This window comes from Panthera onca, chromosome D3, assembly GCF_046562875.1.
Source record: "Panthera onca isolate mPanOnc1 chromosome D3, mPanOnc1 haplotype 2, whole genome shotgun sequence".
NCBI lineage: Eukaryota > Metazoa > Chordata > Mammalia > Carnivora > Felidae > Panthera > Panthera onca.
This window is the reverse complement of record NC_138350.1, coordinates 40465523-40493281: the sequence shown is the minus strand read 5'-3', so window position 1 is coordinate 40493281 and position 27759 is coordinate 40465523. Positions and strand designations below refer to the sequence as shown.

General features: G+C 35.3%; 1 protein-coding gene across 1 annotated transcript in view; it reads left to right on the top strand.

The window, feature by feature from the left end:
• Positions 1 to 27759, top strand: part of SMCHD1 (structural maintenance of chromosomes flexible hinge domain containing 1) — a 156068-nt gene that overhangs the window by 7017 nt on the left and 121292 nt on the right. The window contains exons 2-8 of the mRNA XM_078435388.2: positions 2082 to 2157; positions 3011 to 3172; positions 7729 to 7811; positions 8448 to 8578; positions 22373 to 22487; positions 22608 to 22727; positions 27351 to 27517. Of these exons, the coding sequence (XP_078291514.2) occupies positions 2082 to 2157; positions 3011 to 3172; positions 7729 to 7811; positions 8448 to 8578; positions 22373 to 22487; positions 22608 to 22727; positions 27351 to 27517 (854 nt within the window). The remainder of the gene's footprint in view (positions 1 to 2081; positions 2158 to 3010; positions 3173 to 7728; positions 7812 to 8447; positions 8579 to 22372; positions 22488 to 22607; positions 22728 to 27350; positions 27518 to 27759) is intronic.

Here is a 27759-nt window from a genome sequence, read left to right as displayed (position 1 = left end):
TAATGAGCCCACATTAACTCATCATCCAGATTCAACAGTTACCAAGTATTTTACTACACAAGTATCATTTTTGTCTTTTGTGGCATATTCCAGTTCTTGGTTCACTTTACTCCTAGCTTTTCACATGGATTTCTGTGATCACACCATCAAAATTAACATCTTAAAATATTGTCTGATAGCTTTGTTCATATACAGGTATCTCTGATTATTTCAAAATGTCTTTTTATAATTGGTTTTTTAAAATCAAGATTCCATCAGGGTCCTCATGTTGAATTTGTTTTTTTATATTATGAATTTAGAGCATTTCAGCACAACTGTCTTTCCCCAATTTCTCAGTTTTTCTTGACCTTTGCCTGTTGAAGAAATCAAACAGGTTTTTCTTGAATAGTGCACATTATGGATTTGTGCTCCTTCATGGTGTAATTTAACTTGTTCTATCTCCATATGTCCTGTAAACAAGTTATTTTTAAAGGTTTATAAGCAAAATTTAGATTCAACTTCTTTGAGGTATGGAGGCAAAGAATACCTCATAGGTAGGTGGTGCTGGTACTTTATGTTACATTGTATCAAGAGGCATGTAATAAACGAATATTTCTCCCACTCTTAGCAGTGCTAAGATCATATTAGCATTCAGGTGGGATTCAGGTGGTTTCACCTGGATCCCTCCATAACAAAATTGACAGTTCATCCGTTAATGGTGATATTTTGATTGCCATTCCTCCTGTATTTATTAGCTGGAATTTTCTACATAGCAACTTTGCCTCATCAATTAGAGCTCTTTGGTTACCCCTAAATACAGTTGGTACCAAAAAGGCAGGATAAATGCTGTGTTTTTTCCCTTAATTTCTTTTTAAGTTTATTTATTTTGAGAGAGAGTGCGTGAGAGCACACAAGCGGGGAAGGGCAGAGAGAAGAAGAAACAGAATCCCAAGCAGGCTCCATGCCATCAACACAGAGCCCTACAAGGGGCTGGAACTCAGAAGCTATGAGATCATGACCTGAGCTGAGATCTAGAGCACTCAACCAACTGTGCTACCCAGGCGCCCCTTTATTTTTTCCCTTTAGTCAGTGTTTAGAATAAGGAGTTGGTGCTTTAACAAGTTTCAGTGGGAACCAATAAGGGTTTAGTATCGCTATTGAAGATTTGAGTGAGTATCATCAGTCTAGTTGTCCGTCCCACCCTGGTGGCAAAGTTGGTCTAAGATTAGTCCATCATTACTCAAAGCAGAAGTCAGTCTTTTCACTTAACTATACATTGTTGTATTGTTTAATTTTAGAAAGAGCATATGGCTTTTAATTGTAAAGATATGTAACATTTTAATGGAAATGTTAACTCATTTTTCTTATTGTCATTTTTTGATCAGTTGTAAAATGTCTATTTTTTGTATGTTCATTGGTCATTCATTTATATTTTTTCCTTTTGATCATGATTTTTTGTTCTTTTCTCTTTGTTGATCTTCATCTTGTTTCAGGAAGGCTTTTGGTTTCCTAAGGATGCTCTTTGTCTCCTGTTGGAATTCCCTCTCAGAATTTATAATTTGCCTTAATTTTTTAAAGTTACTCTTTTGGAAGGGGTTATAATAGATTAAAGAGATTCTTTAATACGGAAAATCCTGCATAGCATGGCTATCCTTACCTCTGTGTTATAAATATTAACTTCTCCTTTTTTCTAGTACTTTTTGTGTATTTAAGTATTTATATGAGCATAAGTGTTAATGCTTCCTTCAAATGAGTTTACTTATGTGTTGACATGAAATAGCATGCCTTTTGCCTAGGAGGCCCTGCTCATATTAAAATTCTTTTGAAATATTCCATCTAATCATCATGTTCCTAGGTGGCTTTTTATATGCCAGTAGAAGAAAAAACAACCTTGTTAAGCAAATAGGTAATTAATAGGTAGAGCTGTCCTTAATTATGCAAAGGAAAAATTTTTAAATATTAAGACTTACATTTCTTAGGCAAATACAGTAATTGTTACAGGGTTATGATATACTATCAATATTTTCATATTCTTATGAACTTGAATGATGTATTTATTTCCTTTGTGTAATAATTGATTTTATTCCTATTATTTTGGATAGACACTTGGCATTTCACCTGAAGAGAAATTTGTTATTACAACAACAAGTAGGAAAGAAATTACCTGTGATAATTTTGGTAAGCAGTGTTTGATGCTTTTATATTTAGTATATTCTAGTATATTATAGGGCAATAACTATTTTATTACACAGATAAGCATCTAAAATTATTGATAATTTTGGTTACTTTCGTGGAGTGGAGGGGGAAACTGATTATATGTGCACAGTTTGTGTAGAGGTCATATTTTTCAAACAAGATTATAGAAAAATAGTTGTCATTTACGGCTGCAGAAGATGAGATGTTGTGTAATACTTGGCCACATTTCTTTTACATGGGCCCTCAGGAAGTTAATTCTCGCCAACTTAGATTCTTCCGCTATCTTTTTTTTTTTAATTTTTTTAATCTTTGTTTATTTTTGAGAGAGAGACAGAGTGTGAGTGGGGAAGGGGCAAAGAGAGGGAGACACAGAATCCGAAGCAGGCTCCAGGCTCTGTACTGTCAGCGCAGAGCCAGATGCGGGGCTCGAACTCATGAACTGTGAGATCATGACCCGAGCTGAAGTCAGACGCTTAACTGACTGAGCCACCCAGGTGTCCCCCACTATCTTTTTTTTTTTTTTTATCCAATTAGATTCCAGGACCTGCCAGTTTTCATGCTTGATTCCTTTTGAATTTAGTTCCTTGTCTGATTTCCTGCGATAGTTTAACTTATTAAGAATTGAGTGTTGTAGATGAGTGGAAATATTTGGGCCAATTCCACTGTACTATCCTTAATAAAACACAACTGAATTTATAGATAGATCCATTGTTTGAGGGTTTGCCTGTACCATCTCTAAAGATATCTTATAGATATAATTTGCATATTCAGAATTATAAATTCATGGTGTTTCTGATACTAGTGTAGCACTTAAGTTATTACTTCTTAATTACAGATGACACTGTTAAAGATGGAGTCACTCTATACCTGCTACAGTCAGTCAATCAGTTACTACTTACAGCTACAAAAGAACGAATTGACTTCCTACCTCACTATGACACACTGGTTAAAAGTGGCATGTATGAATATTACGCAAGTGAAGGACAAAATCCTTTGCGTAAGTATTACATCTGTACTAATTTTGACAAACTATTACTATACTTTATCCCTTGACCACATGTTGCATTCCTTCACTTTTTAAAAATTCTATTTCTGCTTTATTAGAAGATATGACTGGTCATTGTGAACTTCCTAGCTTCAACCTCTTCATCACAATATGTTTCTTTTTCTATCTAAGTCTTCTTCATAGTAAAGATACCTCTCTTTTAAAACTAATCTAGTTAGTATTACAATTTCTTCCACTCTAACGTATAAGAAATATTGTACCTACATATCTTTCCATCTCTTGTATACTCTGATTTATTCTTCCTGGCTTCCTGTAGACCTCTCCTAATTGAGAAAATTTTTTTTTTATGTTACAAATTTGTATACCTGAACTGCACAAGTAAGTGGTTTTTGGTCTGGTCTCCATTTCTTGTTTCTTTCTACCATTACTTCTCACCACTTTTATCCTACCTTTGGATTGTTTGCTAATGACCTTTATATAAATCAGTTGATTTAGAGAGTCTTTCCTGTCTGGATCCTGCCAATGTGTTCAGTACTACTTAGATATTCATTATAAACTTATTAAAAATATTTTTCTCGTTGTATGCATTATAGTTTGTAGGAAATTAGAATACATAGATAAGTAAAGAGAACATAGAGAACATCATATCTCTACCACACAGATATAACTACCACTTACACTTTGGTGTTTATCATTTCAGACCCTTTCATAACTTTTTTAGTGGTTTTATATGGTACATACTTCTTTAATCTACTTTTTTGTTTAAAATGAACATGTTTAATATATATGTCAGTGTATATTTGTTTTTAGTGTTTATACATTATTTACATAAATTTCTTTGAACAGTGTTCTACTGTTAGACATTTAGGTTGTTTTTAGTCTTTTTTATGTGACACATGACTGAATATTCTTTTGTCTAAATCTTTGTACACATCCTCACCTGAAGTACTGGTATTACTACTGTCAGCTGCAGTGGCAGGCTCTGTGCCAAATGCTTTATGAACATTATCTCATTTAATCCTTAATCCCATGTAGTAGCTAATGTTAGGTAATGACCCTACTTTGCAGAAGAAACTGAGGCTAAGAGATTTTAGGTAGTTTGACAAAGGCCACCCTACTAATAAGTGTTGGAGCCAGGATTTGAACCCTAGCAGAGGAAGAACTACTGAACTTGAACTCCTAACCGTTATATTTATTACCTCTGATGTTCATTATATACAAGAAAGCTACCGTCTTATTTCTCCCATCTTAAAAACATCATACTTACTTGCACCAGCTACTGCCCAGTTTTGTTCCCGTTTACAGCAAAACTCCTTAAAAGAGTTGACTGTATTTACTGTCAGTAGTGTCGCTCCTCTTCCCATTCTCTCCTTTTCACTCTCTTGTATTTTTTTTTTTTAAAGAGAGTGCGAGCCAGGGGAGAGTGGTAGAGAGTATCTTAAGCAGGCTCCATGCTCAGTGAGGAGCCCAACAGGGAGTTTGATCCCACAACCCTGGGGCCATGGCCTGAGCTGAAATTAGGAGTTATATGCTCAACTGACTGAGCCACCCAGTTGCCCCTGTAGTTACACTTTGAAAGTCTCCAGTGACTAAATCCAATGATCAGTTTTCAGTTCCCATTATACTCAAGGCATTGACAGTTTGTCACTTTTTCCTCCTTGGTAAAATAATCTTCACTTAACTTTTGAGAAACCATACTCTATTTTGTTTCTACCTCACTGTCTTCTCTGTAGTCTTCTCTCTCCATCTTCTTTTTTTCTTCTTTTTCTTTTTTTCTTTAATTGAGATATAATTGACCTCCCTCCTCAACCTTCTTAATCTTGACGTGCCTCAGGGCTTAGTTCCTTGGTTCCTTATCTTATTTAGTCATCCTATCCAATGTCATTGTTCTAAATACCGTCTTTATGGCAGTGACTCCTAGATGGAGGTGATAGAAATGGTAGTTTTTAGTTAAATATTGATAATAATGTCAGACTTCTCTCCTGAATCCCAGTTTTGTCTGTGCAGCTGCCCATATGTTATCTCCACTAGAAAACCTAAGATGGGAGCCCTGATCTGATCAATGAATCCTAACTACACATAATTTTCCCATCCAAATTGATTATTGCTGTTTTTTTAGTTGCTTAGGCCAAAAATCAAATTGATCTTTCATTCAGTCTGTCAGAAAGTTCTGTTGGCGCTATCCTCAGTGTGTATCTAGAAATGACAGTTTGTTTCTTTAAACCTGATCTCGAGGAATCATCACCTAGATTATATAGTGAACTCTTAATTCATCTCTATCTTTTCATGCCTGTCCACGTAAGGTTTGAGAAGTCAGATTGTGTTACTCTTCTGCTGAAAACACTGATGGTTCCCCATTTCACTGAGAATAAAAGCCGAAGTCTTTTTAATCATCTATATGACCTTTGTAGCTCTGCTTTGTGAGTTCTCTGCCTTTGTCTCAACTCTTCTTTTTGCTTGTTCATTTTACCCCAGTTCCAGCTCTATACTTAGCTTAGGGCCTTCTGCTTGTAATACTCTTTGTCCAGATAGGCCCTGTCTCATTGCCTCACCTCTTTGAAGTTTTGTTTATTACAACTGTATTTGCAACTGTATTTCCTTTGTGCCTTTACTGTTAGTCTCTTTGCTCTTTCTTTTCTCCATCACGTATACAACTTTCTAACATGATTATGATTATATTACATTTTCCATCTCTCTCATCATTTTCCATCTTTTTAAAAAAAAAATTTAATGTTTGTTTATTTTTGAGACAGAGAGGGTGAGCAGGGGAGGGGCAGAGAGACAGGAAGACAGAATCCAAAACAGGCTTCAGGCTCTGAGGTGTCAGCACAGAGCCTAATGTGGGGCTTGAATTCACCAGGAGTGAGATCATGACCTGAGCTGAAGTCAGATGCTTAACCAAATGAGCCACTCAGGCGCCCTGATTCTTCCATCTTTTAATTAGAATGTTAACTCCACAAGATTAGGACTCTTGTCTGTTTTGTTCTATCCCTAGAATAATGGCTGAAAATAGTAAGTGTTTAAATACTTGCATATTGAATGAACTTGTAATTCTTTCTCTGGAGATAGATTTCTAAATATATAATTATAGAGTGAATAGGTAGTTCATTTTCAAGATTTGATATAAATTTAATTGCCTTCCAGATTAGTTGTGCTAGTCATCATTCCTGCTGTCATATGAAAAAGAAAGTCTCCCTGTTTAAGTTCTTGCTTTGATTACTGTGACTTTACATTCCTAGGTCTTTCCCTCCTTTTGTTTCATTGGCCTTTGGTGGTGCTTCTTATTATCCTTGACCATATAGTGGATATTTCTTCGTCATGCTGCTCTTTGTTTATACTTTTCTCTTAATGAAGTGATCCAAGCCTTAACTGTTCTGTCAGTGAAGCAAAAATCCTTACCTCTGGCTGTTTTTATTCTCTCAAGTATCTGTTCTAGCTCCCTATGGGCCACCTATACTCATTGAGTTTGATGTAGTAGTGGTGGCGCATTGCAGCTAAAACGGAATGATTGTTTTCCTTCCCCTCTAAATTTTTCCTTACTGGTAAATATGACCATTTATCAAGTCTTCTAGAGCAAAGACTCAAAACCCAAAACCATCTTGAATTTTTTTCTTTTGTTTATTCATATTTCTGCAGATACAAATTCTTCCCTCCAAATTTCTCTTAATTCTTTCTTTTCCTCCCATTTCTTACAATGTTCCTCCTCCATTTTCTAGACATTACCATTGGCCAGATCCTTTTATGTAATCTGATTTGTGGTAACTTCTTTGTAGTTTATAAACATAGCCATTCTGTAAGTGTTTAGACTTTGGAATGCTTGCTGGGGTGCTACTCTGTGGATTAATTTATAGTGTTGGGTTATGCTTCAGGGAAAGTAAGAGACATAAATTTGGTATGTTGCCCTTTTTAATTAAGGAAATAAAAGTGGAAAATAGTTTTAGTAGTGACCTTGAAGAAAAGAGAATATTAGGTGATAATAGTGAGCCATTAAGAAGTTGAATATCAGCTTGGTTGTTGTAGGAAATAATTAGCAGTTCTCTGTTAAACAGACATGTTCTGCCATTTGACAAGTTGCTGTTAGTTACAAGATTTCCATATCTAAATTAGTTCTTAATGGACACTTTTATAGTTGCTTTAGATTTGCCCCTTCATCTCTAAATGTGTTTACTTTTGACTTGTGCATGATGTATTACATACCACGAACTAGTATTTGATTTTATGGTTATGGTCTTCTGTTTGTCTTCTATGTCTGTATGTCTGTCTTTAGATTATAAACTCCTTGAAGCCAGGAATCATGGCTGGCTGACTCATGCCGTTTAGTGCCTTACAAGTACTGGTTGATGACTGCTTTTTTATGCGGTGGTGATTGGTGATGATGCCTTTATTATGTATTATATCATTAGGATCAGGATAATACTTTAATTCTAGCTCTTTGGAAAATAAAAGTGATGGCTTAAGGTACTTCAGAGTTTCTTTTACTTTGTACTTTTAAATGAAGTATTTGGGAGGGAAAAGTTAAGCAGTGATGTCTTCTCATTCTCTTCCAGCATTTGCTCTTGCCGAATTAATTGACAATTCATTGTCTGCTACTTCTCGAAACACTGGTATTAGAAGAATACAGATCAAATTGGTAAGAAAATAATACTATAAAGAAATTTTACTTTTCCTTTTATAGAAGTACCGTAAGTTCATTGTAGAAAAATTAGAAAATAAGGTCAAAAACTAAAAGTAGAAATAATTATTTGATGTCCCTTCATTGTTAAAATTTTTTATGTGCCCTTTTTTCTATGCATATATGTATATATGTATGTGTGATCATAGCTTACATTTTGTTTTTTGTGATCTTCTACTTTCCTTTGACAGTACGTTGTAGACATTTGTCATATGAATATTCCGCAGTATAATGTTATAGTTTCATTTATTGGTTATATGATAAATTATGTAATCTACTATTGTTGAACATTTAGATTTTTTTCTGTATTTTTGCCATTGTGAGGAATGCTGGCATGATTGATAAGTCTTTGTACATGTATCTAATTAGTTCCTTAAGCTAAATTCTGAGGTATGGAATTTCTGGATTAAAGGACGTGAAGAATTCTAAGGCCTTTGACTTATATAGCTGAAGTACCTTTTAGAAAGTTGTAATACATTTACACTTCCACCAGCAATGTGTGAGTGAGCCCATTGAATTACTTCTTTAATGTTTAATTTTTTATATTTTTAATATTGATTTGACTTTTCCTGTCTTTGTGAACTTATTTCATAGCTTTTTGATGAAACACAAGGAAAACCTGCCGTTGCAGTAATAGATAATGGAAGAGGAATGACCTCTAAACAGCTTAACAACTGGGCCGTGTATAGGTTGTCAAAATTTACAAGGCAAGGTGACTTTGAAAGGTTAGGAAACCTTACTCACTTTTTTGATGGGGAGCTGGGAATTTTAATAAGGATGGGAACTCTAATATGTCTTTAGTTAAATGTGGTACATTGGAGGTTTTGACATTATCAGCATATATATTGTCAGCATATATACTTAAGATTTTTATATTATTGAGTTTTTATTATCAGTACTTAGAAATAGTCAAAATTACATAATATTTTGCCCTTCCACTGAAGAAATATTTTTGCATTTCCTAAGATACGTAGAAGCTATTATGATATATTAAGTACTTTGGACCTTTCACCCTTTCCTTACTAAAGTTTGATGAGAGCTTTGTGGTCTCTAGAGCAGTAGGATGGTTTTAAACTAGGCTTTAGAAATCACCCAGTGTGACTTACAGAGTGTCTAATGAACCACATTTAGTTCTGTTGAGTTCACCATTGCTCTACTTGACAGGTCTCTGCTTAATAAAACATTCACAGCTGTTAGTGAATAGTGTCTAGTCAAGAGTTTTGTATCAGAATATGCTTATAGAAAGTATCCTGAATGAGAATGTTACAGGGGAAACAAAATACACTAGAAGTTGTCAGGGTTATAAAGATAGGTTTTTGGGATATTAGCTGAATTCTAGTAAGAACTGTGACCCACAAGTCTTTTGGTATTTTCAGCTATGTTGTGTACTTCAGGTAGCACACTTGGGAAGAATCTGTTGTTGTTGTTATTATTATTTTTAAGTAATGTTTGTTCGTGTCCTATTTTTTTCTTTTTGTCATGTCAAGGAGAATCAGTCAAATTTAGGGATTAATCTTAATATTGTTAAAAATTAATATAGTTCGCATATTTGCCTTCTTGTTTCTGAAATTTCAGCACCCACAATTTTTATCAAATTTGTACATACTTACAGTGTCATGGTTAGAGGCCATATAGTGAAGACAGTCTCAGAAATCATTTGGCTTGGTTTGAATCTAGCCTTAATAGTTGCATGACATTGGTCAAGGTATTTTACTTCTTTGGGTTTCAGTTTACATCTGTGTAAAATGTGGATAAAACCTCATGAGGTTTTGTGAAAACCAAGTGAGTTAGTACACTGTAAAATCCTTAGAATAGAGCTTGGTTTATGGTAAGCAGTGAGTAAATACAAGCTCTATAAGCTATCATTTTAGTTACTACTTTCTCATTGTTACCCTCAGACTTTTCTACAACCATTCTTTTTCATTATATTCATGAGTACATGTCATTTCAAGGATTTATAAAGTATCCACAGAGAAGGCAAAGACCATTGTCTTTTATAATGTAAGGATAGAATTTAGCATGCAATAGAAATATTAGGTATAAGGGAAAGGAGGACAAATAGTAGATTGGGCAAAAAAGGTAGAAAAATGTCATTTAAATCAAATGGAAGAGTAGAAACTATAGTGTTAGATTAAATTTTACCTGGATTCATGGAACATGGACTCTCATTTTTCTCTAGGTCTTAGCACAATGTAAACTTTTAAACTTAAGTCAAATGTTAGGGAAATTTAAAATTTTTAACAGTCATTTATTTATTTTGAGAGAGTGCGAGTAGTGGAGAGGGAGAGAGAGAATCCCAGGCAGCCTTCATGCTCAGCGTGGAGCCTGACATGGGGCTCGATCTCACAAGTCATGAGATCATGACCTGAGCTGAAATCAGGAGCCGGACACACTCAACCAACTGAACCACCCAGGCACCCCAAGACATTTTATTTTTTGGTAGAAAGCTAACTGTTGCTGGTTTTGGTCCTAGCATTTTAGGTACCACTAAACAATCAGTTGTTGTAGCTACTATATACTCATAGTCTTTGAGTCTAATATCGGTCCCTTGACCCACCCACTCTGATTTTTGTTAACATCAGATGTTAACAAAGCTTATTCCCCTAGCTTCTGCTCCTGTAGAAGAAGATTATCAGTTGCTTTACTATTTCCAGTTTAGTTTTTACTGGATACAAGAGTGGATGTCATAGGACACAGGCTATGAAAGACAAGGAAGGACAGCCTAAAATATAAAACAACTGACTCTCTTGGCCTGTAGGTTATGTTGTAGAGAGAAAAACAGAAGTAAAACACACAAAAAATTTATAAGCATTCCAGTCATGGATTATTGCTGTTAAGAAAATATTGGTGGGGAGAGAGGCGCCTGGGTGGCTTAGTCCGTTAAGCATCCAACTCTTGACTTCAGCTCAGGTCATGATGTCACGGTTCGGTTCGTGGAATAGAATGCCTCATTGGGCTCCAGGCTGAGCATAGAACCTGCTTGGGATTCTCTCTCTCATTCTCTCTCTGTTTCTCCCTCGTTCACTCTTGCTCTCTGTCGAAATAAATGAATAAACATTAAAAAAAAAAAAATCAGGGGCGCCTGGGTGGCTCAGTCGGTTAAGCGGCCGACTTCAGCTCAGGTCATGATTTCACAGTCCGTGAGTTCGAGCCCCGCGTCGGGCTCTGTGCTGTCAGCTCAGAGCCTGGAGCCTGTTTCAGATTCTGTGTCTCCCTCTCTCTGACCCTCCCCCGTTCATGCTCTGTCTCTCTCTGTCTCAAAAATAAACGTTAAAAAAAAAAAAAAAAATCAGGTGATGTGTTAGAGCCTGATGGGCATCTCTTAAATTAAAATCATTAGATAAGAGGGCCTCTTTGAGATTACATTGGTTGAGACTTGAATGATTAAAAGAAAATAGCCAAGTGAAGATCTGGGGGAAGAATATTCCAAGTAGAAAGAATACCAGCAAAGACAAAGACCTTGAAAGTATTATCAGCTTGTTTTGATTGGGACAGAGCAAGGAGACAAGTGTGGTTAGACCACAGTATATGGAGGGGAGAATAGAGGGAGATGAGGTGAGAGTTGTTACTTGCCAAAATTCTTTATAACTCCTGCTCAACCTTGGTACTCCTCTTCCACCCACCCTTTTTATTTTGAAAAAGTTAAAGCTAACAGGTTGAAAGAGCAGTATTAGCATGCACGTATCTTTCACCTAGATTTATTTGCTAAATAACACTTTGTCACATTTGTTATCTTCTGTCTATATGCATACTCACATTCCCTTCCTAAATCATTTTAAAAATTAGATTCTTTTTTTTTTTAATTTTTTTTTTTTAACGTTTATTTATTTTTTGAGACAGAGACAGAGCATGAACAGGGGAAGGGCAGAGAGAGAGGGAGACACAGAATCCGAAACAGGCTCCAGGCTCTGAGTGGTCAGCACAGAGCCCGATGCGGGGCTTGAACTCACGGATCGTGAGATCATGACCTGAGCCGAAGTCGGATGCTTAACCGACCAAGCCACCCAGGCTCCCAAAAATTAGATTCTTTATGAAATTTCACTACTAAATACTGCAGCAAGTATCTCTTTCACAGGGATATTCTCATAATGATAATACCATTATCACACCCAAGAAATTTATCATTGATTCAAAGTATATAATGTTCATATTCAAGTTTTTCCCCTTTGTTATGTCTCTATGTTCTCCTTTACTCTACAATAATTTGTCACATATATGTCTTTAACAATACTAGTTTTTTGTGGAGTTCAGGCTAGTTGTAGAAAGGTTCAAAACCTGGATCTGGGGGTGCCTGGGTGGCTCAGTCGGTTGAGCGTCCGACTTCAGCTCTGGTCACGATCTCACGGTTCGTGAGTTTGAGCCCCGCGTCAGGCTCTGGGCTGATGGCTCAGAGCCTGGAGCCTGCTTCCGATTCTGTGTCTCCCTCTCTCTCTGCCCCTCCCCCATTCATGCTCTGTCTCTCTCTGTCTCAAAAATAAATAAACATTAAAAAAAAAAAGAAAAAAAAACCTGGATCTGAGTGTTTCTTCAGCACTATTCTTTTCCTCAGCAGTTTATGAACATTGTCATACAGAAAAGTTGAAATTCTACAGTGATAACCCAGATATTCATACCTACATTCTTTGTTTTTTTTTTTTAAATATAATTTATTGTCAAATTGGCTTCCATACAACACCCAGTGCTTATCCCAACAAATGTCCTCCTCAGTGCCCGTCTCATACCTATTTTCTACCATTGACTGTTGCTTTCCCACTAGTCTATCCTACCGATCTTCAGTTCAGGTTTTAAAATTTAATTCAAAATAAATTACAGATATCTGTAAACTTTTTCCTAATGCTTAAAGCATTGATACCATTACTAGAGTCCGTTTCTTTTGAGGTAAAATTTATATGCAGTGAAATGCTCACATCTGTCTTAAGCTTTTCATTGGATTTCTTTATTTTTTATGGTTCTATAATTTACATACCATAAAATTCACCATATTAAAGTGTACAATTTAGTAGTTTTGAGTATAGTCACAAAGTTGTGCATCATCACCACTAATTCCAGAACGTTTTCATCACTCCAAAAGAAAAGAAACCTTTACTCATGGTGGTCACTTGTGTGTCCCCTCACCATCTCCCTCACTCTTAGCAGTCGTTAATGTGCTTTCAGTAGTCTAATTTTTAGTTGTTTTTGTAGGGATTACAATTAACATCTTACAATCCAGTTTGGATTAATAGTTTACTGTCTGGAATATACAAAGAATTTGCCTCTATATGGCTTTATTCTCCTTCTACTCCTTTGTGTTATTTTTATATAAGTGACATCTTTATACATCATAGTTGCATCAACATAGTTTTATAGTTACTGCTTTATGCAGTTATCTTTTAAATCAGAAGGGGGAAAAATCAGAAAGGATGTAAAAAGCATCATCTTTAGTAACTATTTTGGGCAGATCTACTAGCAACAAATTCCCTCAGTTTTTGTTTACCCGGGACTGTCTTAACCTTTCCTTTATTTTTGAAAGTTGAGTTTTTTCTTTTAATGCTTTGAACATGTTTGCCTACTGCCTTTGGTTCCATAGTTTCTGATGAAGAATCAGCTGTTAATCTTATTGCATATCCCTTGTGTGTGACTAATCTCTTCTGTCTGCTTTCAAGATTTTTTTTTTTTCTGGCTTTTAATAGTTTGATACTGATGTGTCTAGGTTTGGGTCTTTTGAGTTCCTTCTACTTGGTGTTTGAACTTCTTAGATTTGTAGATTAATGTTTCTCATCACATTTGTGGAAGTATTTGGCCATTATTTCTTCAAATCTTTCTCCTCTGTGGCTCTTATTATCCATATATTGATATGCTTGATGGTGTCCTATAAGTTTCTGAGATTGTGTTCATTTTTCTGTATTCTTTTTTCTTTTTGTTCCTCAGACTAAGTACACTCAGTTGACCTGCCTTTAAGTTCACTGATTCTTTGTTCTGCCAACTCAGATCTGCTAGTGAGCCACTTAACTGAATTTTTTTAAATTGCAGAACTTTTATTTGGTTCTTTTTAAAAAAAATAATTTCTGCCTCTGTTGTTTATTTGGTGAAACACTGTGCTCATACTTCACTATTTACTTCATGATTTCTGTTCATGTAATGCACTTTAAAATAGCTGATTTAAGGGCTCCTGGGTGGCTCAGTTGGTTAAGCATCCTACTCTTGGTTTTGGCTCAGGTCATGGTCTCATGGTTCGTGAGATCAAGCCCCACATCCGGTTCTTTGCTGACAACGTGGAGCCTGCTTGGGATTCTCTTTCTCCCTTTCTGCCCTGCCCCCAAAATAAATAAGTATTTAAAAAATAAAATAGCTGATTTAAATCTTTGTCTAGTAAGTCTAGTGTCTGGGCTTTCTCTGCGACAGTTTCTTCTTACTGCTATTTTTCCTGTGTGTGGACTATACTTTAATTTGGCATGGCTTATAATTTTTTTCTTTTTTTAAAACTATTTTTAATGTTTATCATTTTTGAGCGAGAGAGAGAGAGTGTGTGTGTGTGTCTGTAGAGGAGGAACAGAGAGAGGGGGAGGCACAAAATCCAAAGCAGGTTCCAGGCTCTGAGCTGTCAACACAGAGCCCAATGCGGGGCTCGAACTCAGGAACTGTGAGATCACGATCTGAACCAAAGTTGGCCACCCAACCTACTGAGCCACCCAGGCGCCCCAGTTTACAATTTTTTGTTGAGAATAAGACATTTTAAATAATATAGTGTTGCAACTCTGGAAATTAGATTGATCCTTCTCCCCAGGGCTTGTTTGTTGCTTCTGGTTTTTTTGTTATTTTTATAGTTTCCCCTCTAAACTAATTCTGTAAAGTCTGTATTCTTTATCTTGTGTTGCTAGCTAGTGATTGGACATTTCCCTAAATGTCTGGAACCATCAAGTCTTCTGAGCTTTTGCCAGTGCGTTCTGTTTGCATATTGGAGTATGTCTTTAATGCTCTGGTAGGAAGTTTAAAACTCTGCCTTAGTCTTTACTTCTTGCTTGCACAGAACCTCAAAGTCAGCCAGAAATGAAAGCTTAGGGCTTTCTTGAGCATGTGGCTAGCCCTGCATGTGAGTATGCCCTTCTTCTCTATTCTCATGAATATGTTGCAGCTTTTAAAACCCACTATGGATCTCTCATTCTCCAGCTTTTCTTTGTCAGTTTTTGGCCAGGTTCTTATTTCCTCCCAGTTGTTTTCATTGCGTTCCTCAGCTGTGATCATAAATAATTACCATTGATAAGTTTTTGACAAATGACTGAGGGAAAAGTGGTTCACAGTGAGCAGGTTCTGAGGTGGGTCAAATAAAGGCAAACCCTACGAGTGGAGGTTCCTTGGGAACTGTCAGACAAATCTAATAATGGCAGTTCTATGGGAAAGGAGCTTTAGGGGAACTCCAAACTTGCTCCAGTGACTCCTGGGTAGCTGGTTTTCACTGTGATTGTAAGGCTATCAGTTTTCAAGGCTTCTGTGGAGCTGGTGAGGCGGGAAGTGGGATTGGGCATGTTAAAACATCACAGAGCTCACTGTTCTGAGATTCAACTGTGTGTCTTGAATAAACACTCCTTGGATTGTTCAAGCCTTTGGTTAATACTTATTCTGAAAATGTTGATTTTTGACAATGTTTGCAGATGTTCTGTTGCTTTTATCAATGAGTGAGTTTTCATAGGTCCTTACTCTACCATTATGGAAGTGCTCACTCTGTTAACCGACTTTTGACAAATGCATTCACCTGTGTAATTCAAACCTCTAATAACATGTAGAACATTACATGAACCTAGAAAATTGGCTCATCATTCAGGCATTATTATAATCATTGCCTTAGAAGTTAAATTCGGGGTGCCTAGGTGACTCCGTTGGTCGAGTGTCGACTTCAGCTCAGGTCATGATCTCGCAGTTTGTGAGTTTGAGCCCTGCATCATGCTCTGTGCCGACAGCTCAGAGCCTGGAGCCTGCTTCAGATTCTGTGTCTTCTTCTCTCCCTGCCCCTCCCCTGCTCGCGCTCTTTCTCTCAAAAATAAACAAACGTTTAAAAAAAAAAAAAGAGGGGTGCTTGCATGGCTCAGTTGGTTAAGCACCTGACTTTGGCTCAGGTCATGATCTCACGGTTCTTGAGTTCAAGCCTCTCACAGGACTCTCTATCAGTGCAGAGCCCACTTTGGATTCTCTGTCTTTGTCTCTCTCTGCCCTGCTCCTGCTGGTGCTCCATCTGTCTCTGCCCCTCCCCTGCTAGTGCATATGCTCTCATAAAAAACATTAAAAAAAATTTTTTTAAAAGAAGTTCAATTAGATACCTAGAACATAATTGCTGTGTGGTCATAATCCAGATGTGTGTTGAATCAGTGCTACCTCCTGCTCAGCCATTGAAAGGTCCTCAACTTAGCCTTTTTTTTTTTTTTTTTTTTTAATAAAAATAGTATGCCACATAGCTTATTTCCCATGCCATTTTTTTTTAGGTTGTAGAAATGGACCCTCAACAGGATTTTCCCTAATTTTGCTAAAGAAAAAGTTCGTCTTCAATACTTTTCTGCAAATTTGGATGAACTTTTACTTTCTGGTATTGGTGTTACTTGAATTCAGAGAATGATTATGGAACATTTAGGCATCCTACTTTAATTGGGTTAGTTTCATTGTGTTGCATAGATTTATTCCAGAAACTCTAATAAGGATCTGTGGCCATTTGTCAGTTTTATTGGAGGTAAAGCTTTCTTTATTGTGGGGTTATTCCCTTTGATAGGTTCAAGGTAGATATAAATATACATATGTAGTCACTCTACCCTATTTCCTGGCAACCACTTATATTTTAGTTTCTTTTACTAATTTTATTCTCTTTCTTGTTCCTTTTTCTTACTTTCAACATCTTCTGTGATTTCTTTTCTTGCATATTTTTTCTCTCTTTTATACAGTACTAATATATCAAAAAGATACAGTGTCCTTTTACATTGTATCAAGAATATGAATGTTTTTTGAAATTCTTTTGGATTATGTTATTCCTGAGGGATCTTTCTAAATTCTCTAGAGGAGTGCTTCTGTGATGCAAAAATTTTTGTAGGGTCTTAGATTATCTTTCTCCTGTACTTACCTTCATGAAGGGATGTTTATATAACCCTTGAGTGTAGATAAAGGAAATTTTCTGGACTTATTTACACAAGTCTGAAACCTAGACATTTGTGTTCTTAACCTTATTTGCTATGATAGGGTTTTTGCCTAGGTTAGATTTGCATAGATGGTTTGGGTTGAAAAGTAGACTTAATTCCTGGTGATTATGTCCATTCACTGTCAGTGACTAGAATTCTTAGTTTTGAATCAGTCTAAGTATGTGTGTGTTTAATCTCTGAGCCCATCTCTCTCTAAACTTTTGTGTATTTCCCGTATATGTTTTTAAGATAATATTGGGGGGTATTTTCAGGTTGTTTCCTAGAAGCATTGCCATAATAATTAAAGTCTTAGAAACCATTTACTTTGTAGGGGTGGGGGGGGGGGGCAGCTCGATCTCACAACCTTGGAATCATGAGCTGAGCCAGTATCAAGAGTCAGTTGCTTAACTGGCTGAGCCACCCAGGTGCCCCTACTTTTTTTTTTTTAATACATTAGGTTCATAGAATTTAATTAATTACAGTTTTTGGTTTATAACAATTTATCAATTCAGGCATTGTATTTTTAAGGTTTATTGAAAAATTTAATAAGCCGAATAACCAGAATTTACCACCCAAACCAGTAAGTAGCACAGTTTCTGTAACTTACATCTGTGTGTTCCTCCCTTGTTCTGTTTTTTTTCCTCTCCATCACAGTTAACTATCTTGAATTGTTTTTCTTATTTCCTTATTTGAACAAAATATTTTATTTTTTATTAAAAACAAAATTTTTTTAATGTTTATTTTTGAGAGACAGAGCGTGAGTAGGGGAGGGGCAGAGAGAGAGGGAGACACAGAATCTGAGGTAGGCTCCAACTCTGAGCTGTCAGCACATAGCCACCCAGGCCTGAACCACCCAGGCGCTCCTCCTTATTTTTGTTTTTAAATGTTTGTTTATTTTGAGAGAGGGGAGGGGAGGGACAGATTGAGAGAGAGAGAGAGAGAGAGAGAGGGAAAGAGAATCCCCAGCAGGGGAGGCTTTGCTGTGTGCAACACAGGGCTTGATCTCACAAATCAAACTGTGAGCTCATGACCTGAATTGATACTGAGATTCGGGATGCTTAACCAACTGAGCCATGCAGGTGCCCCCTTATTTCCTTATATTTAAAAAATCTAACTTTGCTTGTTTTTTGATGCTGCGAAAAAGGATAGTCATATGATATGTTATTCTATAAGGGACTTGTATTTTCACTTAATATTAGGTTACTAAGATTTCGTCCTTGTGTGGGTCTGTAGTTTTTTCTTTTTCATAACCATATAATATTCTTTTGTGCATACTTAAAATTGCACTGTATTTATCCAGTCTCCAGTCAGTGGGCATTTGGCTCCCCATGCCACATTTGGCATTATAAGCATTACTATCTTACTTATAAGTGTTTATGTGTGTGTATGATGTTACATATGTATTTGCTAGTCCAAATCTACGTAAGTTCTTAGATACCTAGAAGGGAATTTGTGGGTTAAAAGATGAAAGTTCCAATGTACAAGGTAGTAAATTGTTTTCCAGAGTGATTGTATTTATTTATACTTCCATCACTTATGTAAGTTTGAGGGTTTTTTTTTTCTTTTGAAAGTTTGGGTTTTGAAACTCACATACGAAGCCATTTGAGTCTGTTGTTTTGGTGGGAGGAATTTTTTACTATTGCTTTGATTTTTTAAATATAGTTATAAGAATATTTAGGCAATTACTGAGTTAGTTTTGGTAAGTTATATTTTACTAGGAATTAGCCCATTTCATTACATTTTCAAGTTTAGTAGTGTATATTTACTGGTAATGTTTTCAAAGAAATAATGTGTGCTTTGATAAATTAAAAAAATTTTTTCTCTTTTCAAATTCTTTGATTTCTGCTCTTAATGTCCTTTTTTTTTTTTTTTTTTTTTTCTTTTTTGGTGTAGTATCTTGAGGTGTGGAATCTTAGATGATTGATTTGAGATTTTTCTAAGATGATGATTTTGTGCTACAAATCTTTAAGAACTATTTTCACTACATCCCACAAGTTTTGATAATGGTGTATATTCATTGTCCTACAGTTTGGTGTATTTTTTATTTCCTTTGTAATTTGCTCTTTGATCCATAGATTAAGGAATGTGTTGTTCAATTTCCATGTGTTCTTAACATATTTTCCTCTTTATGTTGATGTCTAGTTTGGTTTTATTATAGTCAGAGGAAATATTCTCTATACACTCTATTTAAATTTGTTGTTGAGATTTGTTTTGTGCTCCAGAATATGATGTATTTGGGGGAGTTTTCTGTGTCCTTGAAAAGAATATATATTCTGCTGTTGTTGGGAGGAGTGTTCTGTAAATGTCAATTTGATTCCATTCGTCGATATTGTTTAGTTCTTTTATATCCTTGATGGTTTTATATCCTTGCTGGTATATTCTTTTATATCCTTGCTGGAATTTTGAAGTCCCCCACTTATTTACAGGTGTGTTTCTTTTTTCACTTCTTAATTTCTGCTTTATGTATTTTGAACTTGTGTTAGTTTATGTATACGCAGTTAGAGAATTGTTATGCATTCTTGGTAAGTGGATCCTTTTATTATTCTGTAATGCTACTCTGTCCTTGATAATTTTCTTGCTCTGAAGTATATTTTATGTGATATTCTTTAGCTTTCTTTTCATTCATGTTTTCCTGGTTGGTATGTCTTTTCTTATCCATTTTCTTTTAACCTACCTGTATCATTATATTGGAAATTCTTGTAGACAATATATACTTGGGTCACTTTTTTATTCATTTTATTTAGTGTATTTGTATTGTCACATTTACTATAGTTCTTGATATATATGTCAGGACTTAAGTATGTCTTGTATAGCTTCTCTATTCCTTTTATTTTTCATTTTTCTGGCCTTTTTATGGGTTACTCAACATACTTTTCTGTATTTTGCTATTTTTATAAAGTGATTTTGACTATATTTTTGGTTTTATTTTTTAGTGGTTCTGAGGAATACTGTATACATACATAACATTACATTGTACTAGTAAGGATATTTTACCACTTAAAGTGAATTTTAGAAATTTTAGCAAATTATTTAGGTCCCCTCACTGTCTCTCATTTATAATTGAGTTTTCTTAAGTTTTACCTCCATGTACATTGAGAACCATATCAAACGGTGTTATTTTGATTTCATCAGACTAATATAATTTAAAAACTCAAGAGGAGAATGAAGACCTATTTATCTATGTATTTGTTTCATTGTTCTTGCTTTTTTTTTTTTTTTTTTTTTTTTTTTTGATCATTTCCTGGTGATACTCCTTATCAGCTTGCTTTGATGTTACTGTAGCTACTCCAGCTTTTACATTTGTGTTGATGGTAACTTTTTTTCCAACTTTTTAACCTATTGTCACTTTATATTTAGAGAGTTTCTAGAAAAAAAAATAGTTTCCTTAAGGTAGAATATAGTTGTGTCTTAAAATTACACAATCGCTGCCTTTGAATTGAGGTTTCAGACCAGTTACATTACTGTGATTATTGGGATGTTTTGATTTAAACTCTGCGGTCTTTGTTATTTGTTTTTTTCATTATGTTTTTTTTGTTGTTGTTCCTGTTTTTCTTTTTTCTTCTGCCTTATTTTAAAATGAGTATTTTGTGTGTATTTTAAAATGAGTATTTTATTTCCTTTGTTGGCTTATTATTTGCTACCCTTGTTGTATTGATAATGTTAGCATTCAAAGTATGTATGTTCAATTTGTCACAGTCTATATTAAGTAATAATATACTACTTACATACAGTATTAGCATACCACAGCAGTAATACCTGTGCCATTTACTGTCTTAAAATTTATTTAGTATTAATTATTTTGAGAGAAAGAGAGTGTGAGCAGGGGAGGGACAGAGAGAGAGGGTGACACAGAATCCAAAGCAGGCTCCCGGTTCTGAGCTGTCAGCACAGAGCCCAGCACAGGGCTTAAATTCATTACCTGAATTCATTACCTGAAGTTGGATGCTTAACCAACTGAGCCAGGTACCCCCATGCCATTTACTGTCTTGATGTTTTGTTTTTACAAAGCTTCTGTTGATATATATTAAATATTGAATTGTATTCTTTTTATTTTCCTTTATTTTTATTTTTTAAGTTTATTTATTTTGAGAGAGAGAGAACACGCATGAGCGGGGAAGGAGCAGAGTGGGAGGGAGGGAGAAAATCCTAAGCAGGCTCCGTGCTTTCAGCACAGAACCCAACATGGGGCTCGATCACATGAACTGTGAGATCAGGACCAAGAGTCAGATGCTTAACCGACTAAGCCACCCAGGTGCCCTCATTATTTTCCTTTAAACAGGAGTCCTTCCCTCTGTTTAATTCACACATTCATCACCTTACATACTTCTTTTTTTTCCCTCTTAACGCAGAAGAAAAAAAAAATTAAAAAAAAAAAACAGTTAAGTTTAAATCAAAACATACCAATAGTCACAGTAATGTAATTGGTCTAAAATCTCAATTGAAAGGCAGAGAAGAGGATTTTTAAATTTTATTCTCTTAGCACATTTCAGTTATACATACAGTAGTGTTAATGATTAGATCCTCAGACCTTATTTTTCTTATAGCTGAAAATTTGTGTCTTTACGCAACTGCTTCCCATTTCCTGACTCCTCAGCTTTTGTCAGACATTATTTGTAGCCTTTTCCATTTTTTCCTCTTTCTAGAACTATGCTTGTAGTGTAGTGAGATAGTTTCCTACTTTGGAAAGGTATGTCTTTTATACCTACTTTGATATTTTCTGTTCCTTTTCTTTATTTCTTGTGGGTAAGTTCTCTGAATGCTGTCTTTGTATTTTCTCTTTCTAGCTGTGCCACATCTGATCTTTAGCTTTTCCATTGAGTGTAATAGGGGTTGTAGCCTCACCCCCAATTCTGTTTGTATCTCATATTGGGAAATGGTGTCCCTTGATACCTAGCCTTTATTTTGAGAACCCAGGGATGCTTACTCTCCAGAGTGTTGTTATGGTGCCATAAGAGGTTCTTTTGTGTCATGTTACTAGGAAATAAGAAATGTTTTTGCTATAATTCTCATTATTCAGAAATTATTTTTACAAGTTTAGAAGCAGTAAACAATTTTGAAGGGACAATTCTAGGGGCAGTAGGATATATAAGGATACAGATATTTATTTAGTCTTGTTTGCTAAGAGAGTTTATGATTTAGTAGGGTGGGCCCAAGAAGGTGCATTTTTTGAGTTTCCAGGTGATGCTGATATAGCTGGTCTGGGGAATACATTTTGAGAACCACTGGACTATTTATCTTGACTTTGGGCTCTGATTCTTTTACCTTGAATGGGGGTGTTGTCTAGTTTAAGGGTCATTTTATTAACACTTAATAAAAGTGCTTTAACAATTTCCTTTGGCATCTAAGTAGCTTGTTTAAAGTCACTGCATTAATGTTTTATTTTAGTGATCATTCAGGATATGTTCGTCCAGTACCAGTGCCACGCAGTTTAAATAGTGATATTTCCTATTTTGGTGTTGGGGGCAAGCAGGCTGTTTTCTTTGTTGGACAATCAGCCAGAGTAAGTAAAAAGATTTCTTTTAAATGACAGTTGATTAAAATACTTGGAGGTTGATTCTGTCTAAATTACTAATTAGTTTAACTTTTAGGAATTTTTAAAGTAGTCTTTAATATTTAACAGATGATAAGCAAACCTGCAGATTCCCAAGATGTTCATGAACTTGTGCTTTCGAAAGAAGATTTTGAGAAGAAGGAGAAAAATAAAGAGGCAATATATAGTGGATATATTAGAAACAGAAAGGTATGATACATTTTAACTCATTAATTATAAAGTTGTTAAATTGGACAGATAGAGACAAGTACTTTTTTTTTCAATTTCTAGCTAAGATACTTAGCTATTGCTTTAAAAACTTGAAGGTATGGAATTTTCAAATTCCATTACTTTTTCTTCTTTTTGCTTTAGTCTTGTGAATAGCAAAAGTGACCATATACATGCTTTCTCAGGCTGGAAATCTTCAATGCAACAAGATGTCTCATGAAGCTGAGTAAACTTCCTTGGAAATTGATCATATAATTATAAACTTTTTCCCTTACACTGAGATTGATTTTTTAAATCTTTTTTTGTCTAACAGTTTCAGACTTAGAGTAGAAAACACTTACAGTATAGGGAAACAAGCTTTTAGGAAATCGGAGCTCCAGAGAAATAAATGAGTGATTTACTTTTGTTAGAAATTTGCATTCATATTCTAATTTTAATGAGCAGAATATTAATGAATTTGAGTCTTGGTGGTGAGTTCATAGTATTGTATTATTCAACTTTTCTCCACTTGAAATATTTTAGAATTGTTTTAAAATCTTTAAAGTTTGAGCTTTTTAAGTCTTTTCTTATTCTAAAACAAGTTATAAAAAATTTATAGAAGAGTATAAATAAAAATGTGCTCAGATTCCAGAAAAAAATATCTAGTTGAATTTCTAGTCTTTTTTATTTTATTATATGGCTATAGGGTGTTTGGTTTTTTTGTTTTTTGGGGTTTTTTTTTTGGTATTTTTAAATTTTAATTCCAGTGTTACACAGTGTTGTACATTAGTTTTGGTGTGCAATACAGTAATTCAACAATTCCGTATATTACTCATTGCTCATCAAGAGTACACTTATTGAAACTAATATAACACTGTAAATAACACTGGAATTAAGAATAAAACCTCCTTATTGGCATCTTGAGTTGGAAGGGGAAAGTATACTCTTAATCCCCTTCATCTACTTACTTTTTTTTTATATAACAGTTTTGAGCACACATTTTTTTTTTTTAACATTTTGAGTATTTCTCCATTTTATAAAATATTTTGCTGTACCACACACTTTTTATTATTTTTTTTAATGTTCATTCACTTTTGAGAGAGAGAGAGAGAGAGAGAGACAGCATGTGAGCAGGGGAGGGACAGAGAGAGAGGGAGACACAGAACTTGAAGCAGGCTCCAGGCTCTGAGCTGTCAGCACAGAGCCTGACGTGGGGCTCGAACCCATGAACTGTGAGATCATGACTTGAGCCAAAGTTGGATGCTTAACTAACTGAACCACTCAGGTGCCCTAGTACACACACATTTTTAATACCTTCATGGTGTTTTGTCTGAATGTGTTATAATTTGACTATTCTGTTGAGCATTTACTGTATTTAAAGGATTTTATTATAAATATACTGCCATGAATGTCTTTGCAGTTTTTTCTTCATATAGCTATTAGAATCTTAATAGTTATGACAATGAATTTAAACTTTTTAAATGTTCATGGTGTGTATTGCTCTTCTAGAGCAATTGCTCTAGAACAATTGCTCTTCTAGAGCAAAATTGCTCTTCTAGAAGGTTAAACCCACATCTAATATACTCCCCAAAACAGTATGTGGAAGGGCCTATCTGATAATTTCCTTATTTTTAAAAAGTAGAGTGGAGGGGAAGGCAGTAAAATGCTGGCAATTTGACAGGTGAAAATAATACCTTTTCTTTATTAATGGGCTAATTTTTTTTTTTAATACTTACAAGCCACCTTTATTTTCTGTATAACTTAACATTCTCTGTTTAGGAAATTTCTTCATTTTGCTCATCCCTCTTTTCCCCTTTTTAAGTTTGTTGTATTTATTACACAATTTATATATCATATTATATTTACATACTGATATTCCATCTTTGTCATCTTATGTTACCGTCACAAAGCCCTGTAAAGTATATTTGTGGAAATATTATGCTGTGTTAAAACTGGTGGAAAATAGGAGTTCAGAATTCAAGTGATTTTTAAAACTGTATAGGTATGATAAAGCTTGGATAGAACTAATGTCTATTGGATCATCATTTCTGCCACTTTTTCCTGTGATTTTGTGCTTAATTTGTCCCAACATAGGTTTCATGGCTACTGGTAGGCCCTTGGTCCTTTTCTTTTTCTGGACAATCTTTTCCAGCCTACTATTTGGCTTCTCCAACTTTTACACACAGTTATTACAATGTGTACAGAGTTGGTGGCTCTTGATGTACAACCAGGAGTCTTGCTTTTTCTAGGAGGCAATATATAATGCTACTTAATACTAACAGTTCTTAAATCTGTATTTGTCAAGACTTTTCTCTTAAGATTGAGACACTGAATCAGGCTAGACTCCATTGAGGAAATAAATCATTGTAGGCTCTTCAAACAGAAAAGGATTTAATAAAAGGAATTTGATGTTTGCATGATTTTTGAAAGCGCTAGGAGTGGGCTCTTGGCTGAGCCTTATAGAAAGCTATTGGGACACTCTGAAGTGACCTTCAAGGCATGCTGTAACATCTGCTATAACCAGGTAGCTGGAGGACCACCACTGGATCTGGAATTTAGAAACACCCTGCCTTATCTGTGATCCAGGTGTTGGAAAGGTCTTGCTGCCACAATTGTTCCCAACATCAAAACACAGACCTTCTGGCTATAACCCGTGCTGTATCAGTGCTAACACTTGAAGCCAGAACTTGAATATTGGTCTTTCAGTACCTTGCATGATAACAGAAGACGTTCAAGACATCTCAGGAAATGGGCTTTGAGTCATTTTCCTCTTCTAAATCTTTGGCTACTACATCTAATCGATGAAACCAAATTCGCATCCACAACCTAAAATGTAAGGGAGTCTGAAAGGTAGACTTTTGGTTTTGCATTCTCTGCAGCCCAGGAAGGGACAACAAAAGGTGGGATGAATTGGTGCTGAATACCAACTGATTATATCTGGTATACTCATTTCCAATTTCAGTTAGATGTCCTTCCAGATGTTCCATAAAGAACTCACTTTTGGTACCTCTGAAATCAGATTATTATCTACATCTTTCCCTATTCTTTCTTTCTCTTCACCTTTCCTCTACCCTTTTCAATTAACAGTATCCCTTGGCCAGAGTAGTTAGTAATTGTGTAATCCTTGTTAATCATTCACCATTCAGTTCTGACTTTTAAAATAGTTTTTCATCTACCCTCTCTTCCATCCATTTTCACTGCTTCTTTCAGCCTTTCCAGCCTCATCTTTCATCATATATTTAATATATACTTCAAACTACCTTGTTTGCCTTATACTCTCAAATCCTTCATATTCTCATGGGGCTGGAATGTTCTAATCTTCTGGGAAAATGTCACACTCTTTAATTCTGTAGCTCTTGGTTCATATCTTTATAATGGCATATTGTTTTGTAATCACTTGTTTCTCATCTATTAGATGGAATTTATAGGGAGGAGGGGCACTGTCTTAGTTAACTCTTATCTTCCTTGTGCGTATATTGAGTCATAGGACTTAGAAGGTGCTTGATAAATATTTGGTAATGAACCCACATCATTAGTAAACCCAAACTAATCCACTAAACTCTCAAAGGGTATAAGATGTTATTTGTATACTGTATGTTGTAGCTGTAGTGTTAGTGTGTAGCGATGCATTGGAATGGTTTTGGAGGGTTGGTTTGTTTGAGTGTTTATTTTTTTGAGCAAGAGAGATAGAGGGTGTGTGCATGTGCCCAGGTAGGGGAGGGGCAGAGAGTGAGGGAAAGAGAGAATCCTAAGCAGGCTCCGCATTCAGCAAGGAGTCTGATGGGGGGCTTGATCTCAAAACTGCGAGACCATGACTTAAGCTGAAATCAAGAGTCAGATGCTTAACCATCTCTGGCACCCTTAGAGGGCTTGTTTTTATTTACTTAATGTGCTGTAGTAATAGATGCTTATTAAAAAAAAGTGTCCTAGATGTAATAGTTCAGCGTGTATCCTTACAAGCTTTTATGTATATAGCAACATACATAGTGTATGTATGTATATACATGTAATTTTAACACATATAGACTAACTGTAAAAACGAGACATTTGTAATTCTTACCCTCAAACACTCACTGTTCTTTCCCCCTCCCCACTTTCCTTCTGAGCAAGCTATAGATATTCTCTGAAACTGGACTAGGGCACAGGATGATTTTACTCCCTTTTAAACACAGTTCCTTTGGGCTAAGCCAGCTGGGTTCAGGCTGCATCCCAGTTTTCTTGAACATGGAGAGCTGGGCATTTGTCCTGACCAATTTAAGTGGTAGGTATCTCAAGGAAGAATTCTTTCCACCCTAGAGTAAGTGTCCTCAGTTTTTTTTCAGCATTTTTAAACTCAGTATTTGTTGTTGTTTTACCTTTTCTTTTATGATTCTACAATTGGTTTAGCATTATGGTATAGGGTATTCCTGTATATATGCCACATTAGCAATTTATGTTAAAGCTATCCTACTCTCACAGCATTGTCACATACTCAGCTGATTTGTATTGGGCCATTTTCCTTCAAAAGTTTTTTGAAGCCTGTTTATGGAACTATCCAAGCAAATCATATTAAAAGTCAATGTAAATGTTATTTGTTTATTACAATTAAGTGTATCTAACCTATTGTATTTATATCCACTCTCCTAGCCATCTGATTCTGTTCACATTACAAATGATGATGAAAGATTTCTACATCATCTTATCTTAGAGGAGAAAGAAAAAGATAGCTTTACTGCTGTGGTTATCACAGGAGTACAACCAGAACACATACAGTACTTGAAAAATTATTTTCTTCTTTGGACAAGACAGTTAGCGTAAGTAATTATTTGAGGACATGTTACTACTTTTTAAAGACAAAATATTACAGATACATCAAAAACCTCTTTGCTGTGTGTTTTGTGCCTCATTTCCTTCCCTTCAGTACAGTAACCAGTGCTCTGATCTTGGCATTAAAATACTTCTCTATTCTGTAAATAAATATTGATGACTTGCAGTATGTTGGTCGTTATTTGAAGGACAGGCTTTTGAGACCTGTCATAAAATTTAAAATAAACTT